At 33.1% G+C, this 21,331-nt stretch overlaps 1 protein-coding gene across 1 annotated transcript; it reads left to right on the top strand.

Moving 5' to 3' along the window:
- Positions 1–1,390: 1,390 nt before the first annotated feature.
- On the top strand, positions 1,391–15,417 carry Cog8 (conserved oligomeric Golgi complex subunit 8). Its single transcript, XM_072532171.1, has 2 exons — positions 1,391–2,177; positions 14,357–15,417. The coding sequence occupies exons 1-2, from the start codon at positions 1,523–1,525 to the stop codon at positions 15,397–15,399; spliced, it is 1,698 nt and encodes a 565-aa protein (XP_072388272.1). The 5' UTR covers positions 1,391–1,522; the 3' UTR covers positions 15,400–15,417.
- Positions 15,418–21,331: the final 5,914 nt, after the last annotated feature.

The raw sequence follows: 21,331 nt of genomic DNA, 5'->3' as shown, positions 1-21,331 counted from the left end.
CTCTCTTACATATCTCTGATGTTGGTTAACTTTTTTCTATGATTCTCCTTTCTTAAAAAAATGGTGTATTCTGTGATAATATACACAATCACAATACATAGTTTACGATAGATTTGCTTAATTATATTTTAAGTTATATTAGACTAGGAAGTATTCAGCCAGGTAAGTAAGAATCCAATGTGGAAAATCCTATCATTATGTGGCCCGGACGAAACATGCAAGAAAACTAACAGAAGAAAAAAATTTGAGTTTGCTTTGTGCAGAAAAAAAGCAACCAACTTGTCCAACAATCTGAGATAGTAGGACTCACAACTTTAAACATATCTGGCAAATAAGTGGAATATACAATAATACAAAATTCGTATTTCTTAACAGTTGAAAAGAATGCGTTGATCCAGCCAATCGGTCCAATTTAGGCCAATGGAAATGCATGATGTTCAACTTAGAAGTTTGATAAAAACTCTTTTGGTACTAGTGTAGTAAGACGGAACGATATCTACGGGGATGAAATTTATATTAATGAATACTGCTTCACTTAAGCTGGATTTATAGTTTGACGCATTGTAAACGTAGACGCACTGGAAAAAGATCAACATAGAATTTTGTGTATTTTTATTAAATAAAAATATAAATTATATATAAATTTATATATATAAATATAAATTTTATAAATGAACGTAAACGCATGACGAAATACGCTTGCCTCTTCCGACTAGGGTGGGGATGCTTGAGTTACGTCACCAGAGTACACAAGAATACAAAACCCATTTATTCGCGATTGAAACTGAATGTAGAGGGCAGGTCGATTGCAGTGTTGATTGATTGAAGGGGAAGAATTACGTCACGAGAGTACAGTTTCGGGCTTAATGTTCATTGGTTAGGCGGAAGAGGCAACCGTAGTAAGTCTACGAACCGTGGAGTTGGCAAACTTTCATCTTTTACAGTGCGTTACTTGCGTCTGGCCAATCAAAAGGAAGAATTTTCTGCTATCAACCAAAGTGAACTGTCTTGCCCGCCCACCATTTTGTAAAGTTGTTTATCAACATATTCGAATTTTGATTTTGTTGATTATTTGTTACAATGAACGTTAAGAATTTATAAAATAATAATAATAAAAGGATATTATAGGATCATGGTCACCAACTCTAGCCACTGTTTCTACTCATGCGAAAAAAATCCACTCCGTCGATTTATAAATTGAAATAATATTTACAGTCCGTTTGTTACGTCTGCAGTGCGTCTACGTCATGAATAATCGATTCGGTTGTTCTCTGGTCTACGTCTTCAGTCCGTCAAACTATAAACACATCACTTAGTGATGATTGCACCAATGACGTATTATACGTCATTGGATTGCACCAAGTTTTTGACGTATTCCAAATATGACAACGCTGTACAGGTGATTGGCCACGTGTGATATATGTCAAAAAGACTAATAATAATAATCAAAATGTCAAATATTTCTTTCTAAAAAGTTTTAATAAGTTCATTCAATTTAAAGTTTTAGTTTAGTTTAAGTAATATGTCGAGAAATTCTCTTCTTGCTACCCTTTTTCCTAACGAGTCAACAGATGAATTGGTTTATAATCCGCCAATTCAAGATTATTTAACGAAACTAGGCACTTACAAAATTAAAGATTTAAATACCGAACCCGATAAATTGAAGCAAGAAGCTTTGGTTTTACAAGAACAAATTCAGGAGTTAGCAATTACAAACTACAAAACGTTTATAGAAACTGCACTGTGTTCCAAAGATTTATTTACAAAATTTAGTGTTATAGAAGACAAAGTTAACGATCTTCTTGGAGGTGTTCCGATATTCGAGGAAAAATGCGAAACTTTTGGGGAGGTATCTAGCAAAATAAATGCCCTTCGAAGGATAGATTCCATAACTTTAGCAAAAAGTGCTCAAATATTAGAAATACTAGAAATACCACAGTTGATGAATTCATTTATTAGGGATGGCCTGTATGAAGATGCTTTAGAACTGTTCAATTATGTACGGAAGTTATCCTTTAAGCATTCTGAGGTTGCAATATTCAAGAATATTAATGATGATGTGAACAAGGCATGGATTCTTATGCTGCATCAGTTACTGTCACAACTTAGGCAAGATATTTCACTTCCAAAGTGTCTACAAATTGTTGGACATTTAAGAAGGATGGACATATTTTCTGGTATGTTTTTCTACATTAGTTAATTATTTCAAATTAAGATATCTCACCCTAATGAACCTATAGAATTATAAATTTTACTTGCAGTATATTTTCCTGCTTTGGTTGTGTTTTTAGAAACTAATTAACTAAAAAAAAAACTAACAAACTAAAGTTTCTTTAGTTTTTTTTCTTTAGATTTATAGTTAATTAGTGACAGTAAAAAGATAGAAATAGTAAGGAAAAATACAAATAGAAAGTTTAAATGGGAAATTTCCAGTGTTTGGCTGTACACTGTGTTTAAAAAAGTTACAGCGAAGTAAAAACGTCCTTTGTAAAATGGTATAAAAAAAATTATACCATTTTACAGAGGAAGTTTGGGCAATGATTAGTTTAGAGCACTCAACATAACCAAATATATTTTCCTCAAGGCACTGCATCACAGTGTTGTCATATTTTTTTTGTAAAATATGTATATGAATGTTTAAAATATAAGTTACTTTTAGGAAATTATAATTTGTGTTATGAGAAGCTACAAGTTTTGAATAAGTATAAAAAAGCATGCATAAATATTTTCTGTTACTTTAAATGCAGTTAAATATTGTAAATTATTTGATAACACTTTCCACATATTGTCTATTAGGGACCTGCTTATTATAAGGTGCTAATGGTCAACCCCCTACAATGATACTTGTGAATCATAAATTGTAAATTTCCTAACAAGTTTTTATTGTATATGCATTTAATTATCTTTAATTTAATTAAAATCTATGAATTTTTATATAATTTCAATGCATTTCCATAATATTATGTGAGAGTATGAAAAAACTGAAGATATGAAAACTCTGACACCATTTAAGCCTATGTTAAATGTCAAATATAAGGTTTGTTATGATATGTGCCCTAAACTAATCATTTCCGAAAGTTTTTACTTCATTATAAGTTTTTTACAAATAGGAAGCTGGAATGTTAAGAAATGAAAGAAACAATGTCACAGAGCATTGCATTTAGCAAACCCAACATAAAAAGGTACCCACTATCTCAACAATAAATTCAAAACATAATATTAGGTCCACATTCTTCGGTCTATTTCGCCAGTCATTTCTGTTCATTGCCAACCATTGCCAGTTTGCTGTGCCAAATCCTTCTCGCTTCTTTGTCTACACCATCCCTCCATCTCAGTCTTGGTCTACCTCTACTCCTAATTCCTACTGGTGCCGCTAATAGAGTTCGTCTGTAATTTTCATTTGATCTTGACACATGATCAGTTCATCTAAGCCTACCTATTTTTATGAAAGGTATTACAAGGCAATGAACATCAAAGCCTTCAAAAGAAAATTAAAAAATCTAATTTATGAGAACCATTTTCTAACCTCCTCACATTGACATTTTTTATTTTTATTTTTTTTTGTTTCCTTTTTGTATAAGTTTAAGTATTCTTTCTGTTAAATAAATATCAATGTAATGATAATATCTGTACACCATATACAAATTATTTGCACAGTTGAACCTCATCTTCTTATTAAAAATTTTTAATGTGTCAAATTACGTAATTATATTATATTTGTATTATATTTTTTTTTCTAATTTGACCCACATAGCCTTCGCTCAGAGTCTGTAATTGTATACTTAGCATTTTTTAATAGTGCTTATTCATGAAATAAATAAAAATAAATAATATCTTACTTTCGAAGATGAGCAGACGATTTGTGTGTGTTTTGGAGATGGTCCACGTTTCTGACCCATATGTCAGCACTGATAGCACTTTTTGGCTTAAATTTCTGTTTTTTAGCTTATTATTTTGTCCAAAATAACATTTGTTTGCTATTAGTTGTAGGTACCCTTCGTTTTACTTCTTCAGATGTGTCATTATCACTTGTTATGAGGGAACCCAGATAGATAAACTTATTTACTACTTCAAAATTATAGTGTTCTTTGCTAAAGTTTTATTCAGCGTTTCCAGCTCTATCTCTGATATTTGTCATCAACGCCAACATTTTGGTTTTTTCCTCGTTTATTTTAAGGCCCATATTTTGTGCGGCCGTCAAATAGTTGGAAACCATATCTTTCCAAATCGTCAGTGTAAGCCATAATATGCGTTGACTTATTAAAGATTGATAAAGATGTTAAATTCATTGGTTTTTGACGTAGCACAAAAATCTGGGCCCTGATTCTAATTGAGATTTCGACTCAAAACATGTCGAAATTAATATGGCGACGTCGAAATGCGACTTTGGGAGCCTTGTGGATTTCAGCTGAACTAACCAAACGACGTCACTAATTTTCGATTAATTGAAATTAATTTCAACTTCAAGAAAGTGGTTGAAATTTCATTTCGAGTCGAAATTAATCTGACATGACTGGCTGGACTGGGAGAAGTGAACTTAGGTTCAGTTTAGGTAGGCAGTATTCTGCTTTGATTCTTGCAAGGAAAACTGAGGGAAAAAGTATTAATATGGCTTCGTTTTACGGACATTTGCTGGTTTTGGAGGAATTAGAGAGGATAGATATCCGACGCTCACAACGGAGGATAAGAAGAATGTTACGGGATACTCAAAATCCTTTTTGACTAAGTGATGCTCAATTTAGGCAGCAATTCCGGCTTAATAAACAAGCTGCACATTATTTGATAAGGGTATTAGAACCATATTTGGAGGAGGGTGTTTATGCCTCTAGGATACCCAAAATGTTTAGGGTAAGTATTACTAGGCTGCAGTAAATTTAAAAATATATTAGAATATAACCACTAAGTCAAATCTTAGTGGTTATATTAACCTTAGTGGCTATAACTTAAGGATCTACCACATCGCTTTTTTTCTTTTCTTGCCATCTTTTCTTTCAATTCAAAATATAATTGAGAATGGCCACTATTTATGATTTAACAACTCAAACAAGAAAAAAAAGACGTTCACGTAATGTAGACAAAACAAACATTCAACAAGCGTAGTGCAGCGTGCAGCCAATAAACAAGAGGGCCAACCCAAATTTTCAGCAGTGTCAAAATGATAAAGCAAATATCCCCAGTTTTAACTACAATCGAAATGAATGAGAATCGCTAGCGATTGCGACTGTCATGGCGTAGTCGCTTTTAAATTTCGACATCAAAATGAAATAGAATCAGGGCCCTGGTCAATTGTTGACCTACCTAGCCTAAAACCGCTTTGATATTCACCAAGGAGTTCTTTCACATACATACTTAAACGGCTGTATAAGGTGTTATAGGGGGAGAATATTTTGTATATTGTGTTCAGAAGAGTTATACCCTATATTTTTTTCATTCCAACAAATCTTCGTTTTTGTGCAGTGTAAATATAATTCCAGTGCACCATTCCTCTGGTGTTTGCTCCTCTTACGAGACTTTGACTATTATGCTGTGAATTTCGTGCATAATACTGTTACCTCCATGTTTGACGAGCTCTGCAGGGATACAGTCCACTTTTGGTATTTGTTATTTTTGAGGCGTGTGATTGCGTTTCTCACTTCCAATATTGAAGGAGGTTCTACGTGGGTGTTATTTGTTGGCCTTTGAGGAGCTCAACCCATCTGCTTTGTACTGCGTTACTGGTACTATGATAGCTATATGTTCATTTTTGTCTCTACACATCGTCAGCCGTGGTTTGAATTCTTTTCTTGTCATATTTAGGATGTTATAGAACTGTCTAGTTTCATTTCTTCCCTTTAGTATTTTATGCTCTTGCATAATCTGGACCCGCTTTTTTCTTCGATGCACGCGTTTTTCCTACTTCCTGAGTTCCTTGTTCGTTTGCTGCTTATCCCGTGTTCTTCTTTGTTGCATAAGTTTATACGCATAATTTTTTCTTTTAGTCTTCACATTCATCATCAAACCATCGTTGCGTGCAGTGGGTTCTTCTGGACCTAGAACGCCACCTGCCTGTTCCTTAATTGTTCTTCTACATATATCTCATTGCTCGCTAGCTGTTAAATTCTCATCTATTGTGTATTAATTTTCAAGAATGTCAAAAACTTACCCCTTACTCTTAGAGGGTTTTCAGACGAGGATACTGTATGCGAGATACAGAATTTTCGATGGCGGCTGTATCGGATTCACGGGCATGCTCGTCAGTATGAAAATAGTAGCAGTGCAGTGCGGTTATATTTTTGGATTATGGATGTAGAAGAGTGTGTTATGCTGTGGTACATATTAAATAAAAAGAAACTGAAAAGATGACGTAATTTATGGGTTCATCCTATTGTAGAATTAAGAGAAACCAAGGGAACGTATAGTTTGCTGTATCAAGATTTATTGCAAGATCCATCGAAGTGTTTTAATTATTTTTGAATGTCTGTGAAGTCGTTTGAAGAACTTCATAAAATTTTGGAAATTCAATTGAGTAAAAAAGACACAACTATGCGTAGAATTATTTCATCAAAAGAACGGCTTTCTATGACTTTTTAAAGTTAAAGTCTATGACTTAAATTTAAAATAAATATGTGTACTTATCTCCAATTTGTAAATTGTTTACCTCGCCCTAAATAAAAAATGACCGTATTCCTTTCACAATAATGTAGTTTGATATTCGTTAAATCATTAAAATTCCAATTAGCAAACTTTTAAAACTAAACTGTATACGTATGAAACAAAATATTAAACTATTCTACTATGTATTTATAATAAAAACATGTTTATTTCTTACCATATTCATTTTGCTGTACTGCAGCCATGGCCTCAAAATTGTCGCTTAGAAGTTTCGACCCAGCACTGCTGCTTTTTATTTCTATTGCAGTAATCTGGCGATGCTGTATCCCATAGACAGGGATTTAATTGTACCAAACAAATAAATTTGTCATTATCAAATACAGCACGCTCCATTATTTAACTATATTCAGAAAACACCTTCTTTCTTTCGTTGCTCATTCACAATTCGACAGAAAATCGCGCGTCTATGGAATGTGGTGCAAAAGTATTCGTGTCTGAAAGCGTTCATTTAACGTAATGGTTCTTCTGTATCTGGCATACGCATTCAGTCGTCGGCGACAGAAAGGTCCGAGATACTGAATTCGGTATCTCGCATGCTGTATCCCTCGCGCGTCCCGTCTGAAAAGCTCCATTTGAGTCTATGTAATATCTGCGTCTCGGATACGCGTATCTCGGATACAGTATCCTCGTCTGAAAGGGGGCTTAAATAACATATTCGTGGGCTTATTCGTTTGAAGTCCTTGATAAGATGTTTTGCTTTTTTGTTAACAATTAATGCAGTCCCGAATTCATGATTGGTCTTATGACAGCAGTTATAAATATCGCATTTTCTCTTTTGGATAATTCTTTGACCAGTTCATCTTAGTTCTTGCACAGCAGTAATACGTGCTTTATATTGATTTAGTACGTCTATTAATTTTTTAAGATTTCCAGGTTCATAAAGTGTACGGACGTTCCGAGTGTATATTTTTAAATCGTTGTCCTTATTCCGTTGCATTGGTCGTCGTCGTAAGTTCCGTCCGGTTTCTAGCTGTGGATCTCGAAACTATATTTTTTTAACGGGATAGAGTTGTTAGCCCGAAGCCCAACCCCCAACCTGGAGGGCCAGGGACTCTTATGTTAAGGAGAGTATACGTAATAGAAAAAGACAAAATATAAAGACGGGAACCAACACAACGTGGAATAGCATATTTCTTCTCAATATTTGTGGTTTACGATCCCTGTGGTAGGACGAAACTGTCTATTTATATTAGGAAGCTGATGCACTGCATGTCAAACTCTTCGGACGCGGCAAGGAGAGGTACGGTCAGTGTCTTGGTAATTTTACTATCGAGTGTTTTAAAGAAGGTGTGTTGGAATTTTTATCATTGTATAAATTACCCAGCTTAATAAAATTTTTACCGCCAACACTGATGGCGTACAACAGACTTAACCCTCAATACTCACCATCGGAATGGTCCGACTATATTTTTCGGTGGGTCGAGTGCATTTATATAGCACGGAATAAACCACAGATACTGCTAAAAAATTACATCAAGAAAAACCGTGAAACTTGCACCTCTGATTAGAATAGTTACAGGAGATTACTCATCATTTCAAAATTTATTAAGTGAAGAAGTGTTCTTTAAAAACTACTACTATCCTGTTTACCCCAGCCATCCGCCTGAACCTTTTCCTATCCCATGTTTCAAATTTATATTATATACCCACACTACAGATAACTGCTCCATGTTCATAAACTGTAGGAAATGCCAAGGAAAACATCCAAAACAAATGTGCACCTCTCCTCTTCTTGAGAAATGTTTGTCGTGCAATACCGAAGACCACCAAGCATGATCACCGTAATGTATTACAGACCAACTGAACCTATCAAAGGCATGCGTAATGCATGCATTCAGTATCCTATGAAATTCCATCAGAAATTACTGGATACTCAATACTCAATACACTCAATATTTAGTGGAAATCGATTATTTATACTCATGTTCAATCTAGAAAACCCAACCAATGACTCACCAACTATTCCACAAGAAGGTCTCACAATATTTCAAGATAAAGTAAGGTTTCGTTATTTAGAAGGTCAAAGAAATAAGTAATTCTATATACATATCTACATAGATTTTGTATATTTCTGTATATATAAAATTCTCTTGTCACAGTGTTAGTCACCATACTCCTCCAAAATGGACCTATTTTTATGGAATTCTATATGTGTATTCAATAATTCTGAGAATAGGTTGTAATCTATTTTTCATATCCGTAAGTGATAAGAGAGGTCCACCCAAAACATTTTTTTTATTTTTTGGACAAAATTTTTTATTTTTTTTTATGATGTGACATTAAACAATAGGTACATACAACCCTTAATTTTCACCCTTCTATCTTCTTCTTCTTCAAGTGCCCTGTCCGTTGCGAACGTTGGCTATCAACATGGCAATTCTGATCTTGTTTGCGGCGCTTCTGAATAGTTCGACCGATGTGAGCCCGAACCACTTCCGCAGATTTTGGAGCCACGAGTGTCTTCTTCTGCGTGGCCCTCGCTTACTGTCTATTTTCCCCTGGACAACGGTACTTATCGTGTCTCAATATGTGGCCTAGATATTCAAGCTTTCTTTGTTTGATTGCGCTCACGATTTCTTTCTCCTTTCCGATTCTTTGGAGTACCTCTATGTTGGCGACATGTTCGGTCCAGGATATACGAAGAATGCGTCGGTACACCCACATTTCGAATGCTTCTAGTTTTCTCGTGAGCGTCTGTCATCGTCCAGGCCTCCATACTATATAGTAAGACCGGAAAAATGTAGCATTTAACTAGACGTAGTTTTAGGGGAAGAGACAAATCCTTGCTTATGAGGGTCTTTTTAATATTGTTAAATGCTGCTCTAGCTCGTTCTATTCCCGCCTTAATTTCTGTGGCCTGTTCCCATTTTGCATTTACGTTGGTGCCAAGGTACACATAAGATTCTACATGCTCAATTAGTATGTTACTTATCCTTAATTGTCGAGCAGGTTGTTGCTTTTTGCTTATCAGCATCCACTTTGTCTTCTTGAAGTTGAGGCTCAGGCCGTATTCCTCACTAACTGAATTAACTCTTTTCATTACCTGTTGTAATTCGTCTATGGTACTGGCAAGGATCACCGTGTCGTCGGCATATCTTATATTGTTCGTTAACTCGCCGTTTATTTTTATGCCCTCATTTGCATTTTCCATACATTTGTTAAATATTTCCTCGGAATAAATATTGAATAGGAGTGGGGATAAGATGACGGGGATAAGATTACACCACTGACGGACACCTCTTTTGATCTACACCCTTCCAGTGAGTTCGTTGCCAATTTTTGTTCTTGCTGTTTGACCCCAGTTTAGGTTTGCCACAATTCAAATGTCCTTGTCGTCAATATCTGTCTTTCGCGGAATATCCATCAATTGTTCATGATTGACATTGTCAAATGCTTTTCTAAAATCCACAAATCACAAATACACGTCCTTATCAACGTTTCTACACCGCTGTATAAGCACCTGGAGAGCGAAAACTGCTTCTCCAGTTCGAAGTGCTTTCCGAAAACCAAACTGCGATCTATCGATATTTGACTCACATTTATCATATATTCTTCTATGAACGATCTTAGTGAACGCTTTAGTGACATGATTGATCAAGCCTATAAGCCGGTAGTCATTACAGATCTGGGCATTTGGTTTCTTCGGGATTGTAATAAATGTTGACTGTAGCCAGTTCTCCGGTATTTTACCGCTATTATACCCTTCTATCACCAACCCCTATTTTTTAATAGCCATATTAGTGTCACAGTTAGTTGCTGTACTCCCCTGAAACGGCTTGACCGATTTTTATAAAATTTTATATGTATATTCGATAGGTCTGAGAATTGGTCATAACTTATTTTTTTAAGGGTGATCCACCCCAAACCTTTTTTTTATTTTTTTGACAAAATATTTTTTTTTGATAAAATATTTTTTTTTTGTGATGTCATTAAACAATACAAATCTTAATTTTCATCCTTCTATTGCTAACCCCTATGTTTTAATAGCCATATTAGTAATTAAATAATTTTAACCCTGGTCGATAACTGATCAATTATCACTAGATCAGTTATCCCCGCAAACCGTACACAGCACAAGACCAGTGGAACTTCTTACGCAGTAAACAGCATGGTGTTGGGATGAGAACAAAGCCGGTCCCTGGTCTCTCTCACAAAATAAGTCTTCTATAACTCCAAAAATTCTGCAAAAACACAGTTTTCGTCCATTATTATTGTTTATATATCAAACGTACGGTTGTGTTTATCATTTTACTTTCTCAATGTAATTCTCAAGTAAATTTATTAATAATTTTCTGGACCGAGCTTATTCAGCTTGTTTTTCCGGGCATTGCTCACCAGTTCAAAAACTATAATTGGACGAGCAATATTGGCGGAAAAAAAAGTACAGATGTCGATAATCTGAATGCGACTATTCTGAATTTTCTTCCAGGAAAGTTTTTTTTTGTTCAAATAAGTTAACACAGTTATAAATCAGGATGACGTAGTCTACTATCCTATAAAGTTTTTGGATTCATTCTAATTGCCTGGACTCCCATCTAACAATTTACAATTAAAAGTAGGATCAGTTATCATTATGCTGCGAAACATTAATCAACCTCGACTGTGGCATGAAATGAGACTGACTGTGAAAAGGCTAATGAATAATGTCACTGATCATCAAGGAAAAATACAAAGGAGAGGATGTCTTGATCCCGCGTATACTGATAATTCCAACGAACGTACCATTTGGTTTTAAACGTTTACAATTTCCCGTGCGTTTGGCTTTTACAATGACAATAAGCAAATCACAAAGCCAAGCGTTGGGAGTTTGCGGAATTAACTTCCGCAATTGAGTTTCCATGTTTCGCGCATGGACAATGATTAGTGCGTCAGAAACCCGTCATCGTTGTATATTATTATGCAACGCAAAAAAATAAAAATATTGTTTATTAGAAAGCATTAAATTGATTCAACTTTGTTCATACATAATATGTTTGAGTATTTCCTTTTGTTTTTTTTTTCTGCTAATTTTTTAAACACATTATTTAATTATAAGGCGGTACGAAGTTCGCCCGGTCAGCTAGTAACTATATACAAAATCAGAATATCGATAGTTTTATGTGTGAGAGCAAAAATGAAAATTTCATTAATTCATATAATGACTGATCTATGATCCAACAAAAAGGAAATATATAAGCCAAAACTTCAGAGGAGGCAACCTTATTTAATCTAGAAAAACATTGAAAATGGGTTAAGAATAAATAATCCCCTCAAAAACAGCATCAACGTTTCATTCCATTTCAAAGATTCTATATTACATATTTTCGTTGTGTACGTTCACAATTCTTCCTTAATTGAAGAAACGATCTTCACTTAAGCATCCGTTTATGGGATATTTAATAATCATTGACGATTTTAACCCAAAGTCAAGTCTCCCACGTATGAAGTAAATCAAATGTTTCCTTCAAAATTCCAGTTTTTGTCATATACCTATATTACTATGTTATATTAGTTTAGTATGTTCCAAAAATATTAAAAATAATATCACAAATGTACTTATAACTCCTGATCTGGGCAGTGATCATTTGGCTCTGCAATTTGATTTATTAAATCATATTAATGAAGTTAAGCTGCATAACATAGTAAAATGTAAAGTACAAAATGTAAATAGTAGAATAAAGGAATTTTTAAACGTAAGAATAGAAATAATAGTAATAATAATAATAAAGTAATAATAGAAAACTCACACAAGCAAAAGAAATCACGTTTTAATTACAACCTTCTACCCTTCACAATATCCACAAACTTATATCACAATTTAAACAACATAAATGGATCTTAGCTTGTAAGAATATAAACTCCATGAAAGGTAAAATATACGGGAGTGAAATTAAAAAAAATATTCAAATATAAACCATTTAGACAGATTTCAGAACTGATATATGATGGGCAGTCATATAATATTTATAAAAAAAGCTGTAATGTTTTTGTAAAGTACCTTGAAGAAACCTGCGAATTTAGCGGAGACAATAATTTTGATAGAGATACGAGATACCTTAGATGAGGTGGATAATTGGCTTGGAAATTTTTATGAGAACAATCGTAATCGGAATACCACAGAAGATAAATATGACGAAGCCTTATATAAAAGAAAAACCACCAACAAGCAAAAATTCCATCAACCGTAAAATTCTTAGGTAACTAGATCCTGTTAAAAATAAGTAAATAAGGAACATATATTACTACTGCATGATGAATCATTTCTTCCTTGATGAATGGAAGACTGGTATTGTAATTTAATTATTTCTAAACGTAATCCTAACCACAAATTACCTGAAAATTAGCGTCAAATCACTCTTCTGGTAATAGGAAATATTTTTGAGAAAATTATCCAAGGAAGATTATATGAAGAATTAAACAAACATATTTCAGAATATCAGTTCGGATTTAAGGAAAAACTATCAACAATCCATCCTCTTTCAATAGTAACATCCAATGTACAAGCAGCAAGATTACAAGGACTGAAGACTGCCTGAGTTTTCTTAGATATCAAGAGGGCTTTCGACTCCGTTTGGCATAAAGGATTATTATATAAACTTCACAGGATAAACTGCTCCTCTTTGCTACTATTGATTGCTGGTGATTTTCTTAAAAGACGCAGGTGTATAGGCAAAATTAATTAAACATAATCGCAATCATTTGCAATGCAACAAGGAGTTCCACAGAATTCACCGCTGTCTCCTCTATTATATAACCTCTACTGCAGTGACATATGTGAAAATAAACTAACCAATAATAATTTGTTACAATTCGCGGATGACACGTCAGTGATACCTTTTGGTAAACATTTAATAAGTAAAATTAACTCATTACAAAGACAGGTGAATGACACAATATTTTGGATCAATAAACGGAGATTAATAATTAATCCCTCTAAAATGCAACTAATAATATTTAACCATAGAATCCAAGATCACTCTCTCTGACTATAAACATATGTAACAATATTATTAAACCCTCCCAATATGGCAAGTATTTGTGAATTGAAATAGGGCAACAAAGTAAAGTTCAACTACCACACATCATATAGGTATAAAAAAAGCAAACGTATTATAACGAGAGCAAAACACATTAAAACTGCTGTCAATAGTTATAAAATAATTTGCAGACCAATGATGGAATATGGTTCTACAATTTTCTATAAATGTAAGGGTCCTGCTAAAAATAAAATAAACGTGGACTAAACAGCCAGCCTTTAGCAAATTACTAGAATGCGCCATTCTGATAGCCCACTTTATAATCTATCAAATAGAACACTACAATGAAACTGGAATAGAACTTATAAATGAGAGATTCAATAATTTGTTTAAATTTTTCTCTATTAAAGAAAAAATATGTAGTTGATTGAGCCTCACGTTATCAAGATACCTGAAAACACTCACCGTATATATCCAGAAGGAACTCTTTTGAAGAAATCCTCTACATATCAAAACAATAAACAACATTGTTTTAGTGTCTTTTCTTTCATGGCTGTAACTTAATAGTCTTACAATATTGCAATTACCACTATTTTTTTTAATTATTGTGATATATTTAGTTTTAAAAAATAAATGTATCCATAATAATTCTGTGAATGGCTAAAAGACTTCGGTCGATGGCCTTTTCGTACTTAGTATTAATAAAGTATATTTCTCTCTTTTTAAAGTGGTTTTTCACATTGTTTCAGAGCCAGAGCTCAGATTAAAATTCCTACAAACAAGAACATACTGGTTGGAGCAACAGTTGAACTCACTGGGCAAAGAAGACCCCACAGTTCACTTAACGAAAACTATAGAAGTGACCAGAATCAATTTGTTTAACATTTTGACACAGTACTCCGCAATTTTTAACGACGACGAACGTAGCCCGTTATCTGTAGCGTCTGATAAAACAATAAATCAGCCTCTTATATTCAAAGGTTGGGTCCAGTATCAGATCGGGATATTTGTAAAAACGTTAGATAGTTGTTTGGATAACGTAACATCGTTTGAGATGATTTTGGATCAGTGCATGTATTTTGGACATTCTTTTAGTAAAGTGGGATGTGACTTTAGGCATCTTCTTATCCCGATATTCACAAAACACATCCAAAAACGATTCGTTAGCAATGTGGCGAAGGCAGATAGAAGTTTTATGAAGAATATCGAGAAATTTACTCTAATTGATAAAAATAATCCATCCAAGTCGTGGAAGCTCAACAAAGAAGATACAGTTAGACCACCAGAAAGTTTACTGGAATTCTACCCGTTGGCTGAATATCTTAATAACATTCTGACAGCTTTGAATCAGCTACGACTATGTCCTCCGATAGCCCTTATAGACGAAGTCGTAGATACTCTCCAAGCGTCCATGCTTCTCATAGCGAAATGTTTACAGAAACTGTACAGTCAAGAACAGCAAGCTTTCTCTGTAAACTCCAAAGACGCTTTTACGAGGTTATGTATGTGTTTTTCGGATGATCTCGTTCCGTTTGTTCAAAAATGTATACATATTATCTATCCTCCGAGTCATATCGCTTCCAAACTTGGTATTAGTTTAAAAAATCTGCAACAAACGGGCACAACATTCTTAGATAAGCAAGAAATAATTTCCCCCATTAGTCATTTGTTACCAGTTAAGATAGAACCAGTGGTGCCGGTTGTCGAAACTGAGGTACCAGCTGTAATAGAACCCGAGGTGCTCGTCGTTTCAGATGAAGTAGAAAGTAAGGTAGATATAAGTGAAGAATAAATAAATATTTATATGATATTCGTTTTGTTTTATTTTTATTCCTTAACCAGTTGTGCTGTATTTTTGAACAAGCCATTGGAAAGGTTTGGTTACAAAAAGTGGTAACAGTAAATAGTCGAAGCAAAAAAGCAATTTGTTTGTTTAATTATTTTATCTAATGCAAAAATGTGCATTAAGTATTTACTCATTACTCCAGTCGTCAGAGACCAAAATCCGATCAAACAAAGATGTCGAATTTTGCGATCAAACAAAGATGCAAAAAAGTTTACCATTTTTACCCCTGGGCTTCCCATCAAAGCCCCCCTGGTAGGGGGGTAAAAACGCAAAAAATTCGATTTACCAAGAATCTGTACGCCGCAGAAAAAAATGTTTCAAATAAAAAGTGTAGCTGAGATAATTTTAAACAAAACATTTATTAGCACTTTTCGTTTAAAATAAACCGTTCTTTCAGAAACAACTCTTGAAGAGAATGTCGATTTTAAATATCAGTTAATCGCGCAATAAAATTCAATTCAATAAAATTTGTATCAGCTCGACGGTAAAAAATCGATATCTTTTGATTCAAGTGTCCTATCGACAAAAAATCAAGATGCTTTTTAAAGGTAAAGAGTTTAGCTTTCGTATGCAATTAATATAAAATATAAAGGTCTTAAATAAATAAACGTGGCACGATAGTTGCCATTTTTTATGATTCTCATGAGATCAATACAATTTATCCCTTAATAAACGTTGCACGATTTTTGCCATTTTTTACAATTCTCATGAGATCAATAAAAGTTATCACCTCCACTGACCGGTCGCTGTGGAATTTCCACTTTTAGAGCCTCATCTTCAAAACCTATAACATGAAATTTCGATTTTGATAACAAATATGAGACATTTGAAATATGACTAAAAAACGCTGAATTTAAACTTTCACATTACAAACGATTGCACGTCACGGGACATGCTTACATGAAGATGGTATTGGGTGGAATTTGAAGCTGAAATTGTGTTTTAAACAACGTACTTTCGCAATCAAAAAGAAACAGTTTTAAACTTATAAACAATTAGAATAACTTTTAAACTGTTACTCTTAGATAAAATATTTGCACATATCTGAAAAGTTGATAATTTTAAATTTACACAAAACGTATAGTTTGCATACTACAGGTATATATTATCAGAAAACTGTCAAAATCCTGGCTATTGGGAAAAACTTCCTGGACTATACTGATCAGTAAGGTCTTACTTAAAACCATGTCATCTATCTGTGCCACTCTTGGAGGAAAGTCTTGAAAACTTGGTACATATGTTCCTTTTGGTACAAAAGAGAACAATTCCCATTGAATATAGGGTCAATCGGTCAAAGTTACAGATAATTATCGAGATAGATGATATAGATTTTTGAACGGCTAGGCGTGTCAAACTTGGTATTAAAAGGTACATCATTTACAAAAATACAAAGTCCGATATCGTTAAATAATATCAAATCAACAGACGACGTATAAATTTCTAGTTAAAATAGTTAACCTTGGCTTAAGTCACTGTCGGACACTATATATATATATATATATATATATATATATATATATATATATATATATATATATATATATATATATATATATATATATATATATATATATATATATATATATATATACAGTAGACTCCCTCTATAACGAGAACTAAAATGACAGACTAATTACCTCGTTATAAGCCGATCTCGTTATATCAGACAATCATAATACTGTGCATACATATGAATCTGTAGTTTTCTAAACCATTAACTTCCTATAGTGAAGCCATTCGGAGCAATATAAGATGCTAATAAATATTGTTTGAATGGCGTTTTTGAAAAAAAGTTATTTACTTTTATTGTCAATGAAATATATGCAGTCACACTATTATCCTAATACGCTGATCAGCTTAAGTCACTAACTTCCTAATGTCCTAATCAGCTTAAGATGGAATACTGGTAGTTCTGTTATGACATTGTGAAGACACACTCAACTTCTAATACGGTGATTGGCTTGGGTCACTAATTACCTTATATGGTCACGGGTTGTTCGGTGATGACACATAAACACAGCGGAACGAGAGATAATAATTTAGTGTGATTTAATTATGACCATTGTGAACGAGTTTGATTTAATTTAATAAAAATAGCTATATTTACGTAAATACGTGTTTTAACTATTTTAATAGACGATACTATTTTAATAGACGATATCAGAAGTGTGTTAAAGAACCTACGGTAGAATTTAGTGAACTGTTTTTAATGTTAAGTGATTAAAAGTGTCCAAAATGCCGAAAAGGAAAAAGTCCAAGCGAGATAGTAGTTCCAGTCATGGTACAATGAATACACAAGTGAAACCACAACAATTTTCGTCTACCGATTCTTCGCCGAGAAGGTAGTCAAGGTATACAAAAACGAAAAGAACACGTAGAATGAAGTAAGTGTACTTAAAGGTTTTTACTAGTCGATATGGAAGAGAAATTTTAATAAATCATACACGTAAAATGTATTAAAGACACTTATCACCTTTGTACTGAATATGGTTTGCAGTAGTAGAAATATATTGTTGTCCGGCATAATAATATATGTGGGCTTACTTTGTTTTACATGCAACAGAACTTTAATTTTATGGAAGTAAGTAGCGATATATTGTTTTATTTGAAAACGAAAAGTTGATTAGGTGTAACTTATTTGTTTATTACACAAATTATCTGCTGAATGGTAAGTCGTATCATTTATTTGGTTTTACCTGTATGTAGAGCGGAAAAAGCTGAGAATTTTGGTATACTTAACTCAATATTTTAAAATTTGTCATTTACCTGGTTTTCGCAGTATACCGACGATATTTCAAGCGATTTCTAAGCTTAGAGGTACCTCTAAAACATGGTACGCTAGTTTTATTGAAAATGAAGTTGCATGGTCTCAATTTTCTTGGGCAGAATGGAGATCAGTGTTAGAAAATACTTTTCAAAGTACACGAAATACTTATGATCTTTTTATGGACCTAGCCCATCATAAACCAACAGAGGGTTCTTCATTATATGAATTTTATTTTGAACATTTAGCAAAAATTAATAAACTTAAAGTAAATTTTTCCGAGTCAGATAAGATTTCTTTAATAATTATTGCTATTTTAGACGAACATATTAAATCTGCTATTGAAGTTGCTCAAATCAAAGATTTCAATTTATTGGCAGTTTATTTAAGAAATAAGCTTTATCACAAAAGTCCAGAAAAATTGCCTGATTTAACAAATCCAATTGTTTTTTCCAAATCAAAATTTGTACATAATAACAAATTTGTTAATAACAAATTTAACAAGAATAAACCTTGTATGTGCTGTGGAATTCAGGGTCATTTAAAAAAAGATTGTCACCACAGAAACCAAATATGCAGGTTTTTTTTTTTTAAATTAAAGGTCATATTGAACAATACTGTTTTAAAAAGAACAAAGAATGTCAAGAGACAAAAGTAAATAAAACGAACAAAAATTTAGAAAAAAATAAATCTGTTAAACAAATACAGTTTGATTCATTCGAAAATAAATTTAATAAAATTATTTTCTTAAATGAGCACAGCCATACTGCATTCATTGATTTTGGCAGCGATTGTTCGCTAATTTCAAAAGAATTGGCAGATAAGTTTAAATTAGAAATAAAATCATTAACTAAAGATGTAAAACTTTCTGGATTTTTGGGAAATTCTTTATCAGTTGAATATTATGTATTTGCTAAAATAAAAATCGATTTTGTAGAATTAAATATTATGTTGTATGTCATGGATAAAGATTGGGTTAATGACCTTCTAATAGGAAGAAATTTTACAGAAGATGTAAATATTATGTATTATATGATAGATAATAGTTTAACATTTAAATATAAGAAAGACTTAGATAAAGAAATAAGTACAGGAAATATATCTAAACACGAGAAAATGATGTTGGAAAATATTTTGCTAAATCACGAGGACTGTTTTTATACAAATTTGAAAGCTCTAAAAAAATCGCATTCTGTTGTTATGAGAATCGATATTACAAGTTCAGATGTAGTTAAGTTTCGTCCCTACAGAACACCTGCAGCTGACAAAGAAATTTTACAAAAAACAATACAAGAATTATTGGATGCAAATATTATTCGAAAGAGTAATTCATCGTTCGCAAGCCCTTCTTTTCTTATTGATAAAAAAAAGATGTAAATTGGACATGGACATAAGAAGAAACAAAAATTGTTAAAGAAATAAAGAAAGTTATAGTCTCAGAACCAATTTTAACAATATTTAATCCAAAACATGACATAATAGTTTACACGGATGCAAGTAGAGAAGGATTTGGAGGCATAATAACTCAAATTGTTGATGGTCGTGAAAAGTCAATTGCCTATTTTAGCAAGCAAACCACAAAAGAAGAAAAGAAATATTATTCTTTTGAACTAAAGCTTTTGGCTATTGTCAAAACCTTAGAAAGGTATAGATATTATTTAGCAGGAAGATCTTTTACTGTAATAACAGACTGCAATTCCGTTAAAAATGCATTAGTAAAACAAACAATAATCCCAAGAATAGCAAGATGGGTTTTGTGTTTACAAGATTTTTGTTTTAAAATAAAACATAAATCAGGAGTACAACTACAACATGTAGATGCCTTAAGTAGGAACTTTGAAAGAACTGAAGCAGAGGAAAGTCTTGAAATTAAAGTGATGCTCATCCAAGAAGACGACTATCTAAGAGAAGCACAGGATACAGATACGAAAATAAAAAAAAATTAAAGATATTATTTTGTCAGGAGATCAGGAAAATCATAAGGATACTTTCAAGAAATATGATTTAAGAGGAAATAAAGTTTATAAAATAACGGAATATGGTAGAAGATGATATGTGCCTAAAATTGTCGTTGGCAAATTGTCAAAATGAATCATGACGATATTGGACATTTTGCGTTGGATAAAACAATTAAAAGAATAAAAGAACGGTATTGGTTCCCACGAATGCGAAGATTTATTAAGAAATACATTTCGGCTTGTCTTGCCTGTTTATACCATAAACAACCGGGAGAAAAAAAAGCCTGGCTATCTACATTCCATTCCAAAATATGCTAGACCGTTTCATACACTCCATGCCGATCATTTAGGGCCATTTGTGTTAACGAAATCTCAAAATAAATACGTCTTGGTTTTGATTGATGCCTTTTCTAAATTTGTGTTTGTTGAAGCTGTCCCAGATACATCAAGTAAACATGTTATTCGTGCTTTAGAAGATATTTTTAAAATATTTGGTAACACCAAACGAATGATATCAGATGCAGGATCAGCTTTTGTTTCAAAAGAATTTTTGAATTATATGGCAGAGAGAGGAATTAGAGTGTTTACAACTGCAGTAGGAATGGCAAGAGGCAACGGCCAAGTAGAAAGGGCAAATAAAACATTACTGGATACCATGGCCACAATGGGTGCAAAATTTGAGTCCGATATGTGGGATAAAAATTTAAAAAACATTCAACAAGGAATAAACGAGACAAAACACCGAATAACTAAATCTTCTCCCAGTGAAGTGTTTTTCGGGTACAAATTAAGAGTTGATGGAGACAAATACATAGATGATAATGATATGGACATTATTGATGTAATGTTATTGAGAAAGGATGTAGCTAAACGATTAGAAGAAAACAGAATCAAACAGAATAACGAATTTAATAAAAAAGATGCTCTCCAGTGAAATATGCTGTTGGTGACCTGGTATTGACAAAAGTTACAAGTTTTCCAGCAAACAATGAAAGTAAGAAGCTTTTAGAAAAGTATAGAGGGCCATTCAGGATTGTTGATGTTCTACCAAATGATAGATATCGTGTAAAATAAGATGTACATTCATCAAGAACAAGGCGTCCTTATGAAGGAGTTGTTGGTGGAGAAAACATCAAGAGATTTAAGATTCAAAGAT

This window comes from Diabrotica undecimpunctata, chromosome 5 (genome assembly GCF_040954645.1).
Source record: "Diabrotica undecimpunctata isolate CICGRU chromosome 5, icDiaUnde3, whole genome shotgun sequence".
In the NCBI taxonomy this organism is placed as follows: domain Eukaryota; kingdom Metazoa; phylum Arthropoda; class Insecta; order Coleoptera; family Chrysomelidae; genus Diabrotica; species Diabrotica undecimpunctata.
The sequence above is the reverse complement of the archived record's forward strand: the minus strand, read 5'-3'. Positions and strand labels throughout refer to the sequence as shown.

Bases quoted from the DNA above. Each gene is read 5' to 3' on its own strand.
- Cog8 (XM_072532171.1), top strand. From the start codon at position 1,523: ATGTCGAGAAATTCTCTTCTTGCTACCCTTTTTCCTAACGAGTCAACA. The intron at 2,178-14,356 runs GTATGTTTTTCT...ACATTGTTTCAG, and splicing joins AAGGATGGACATATTTTCTG to AGCCAGAGCTCAGATTAAAA.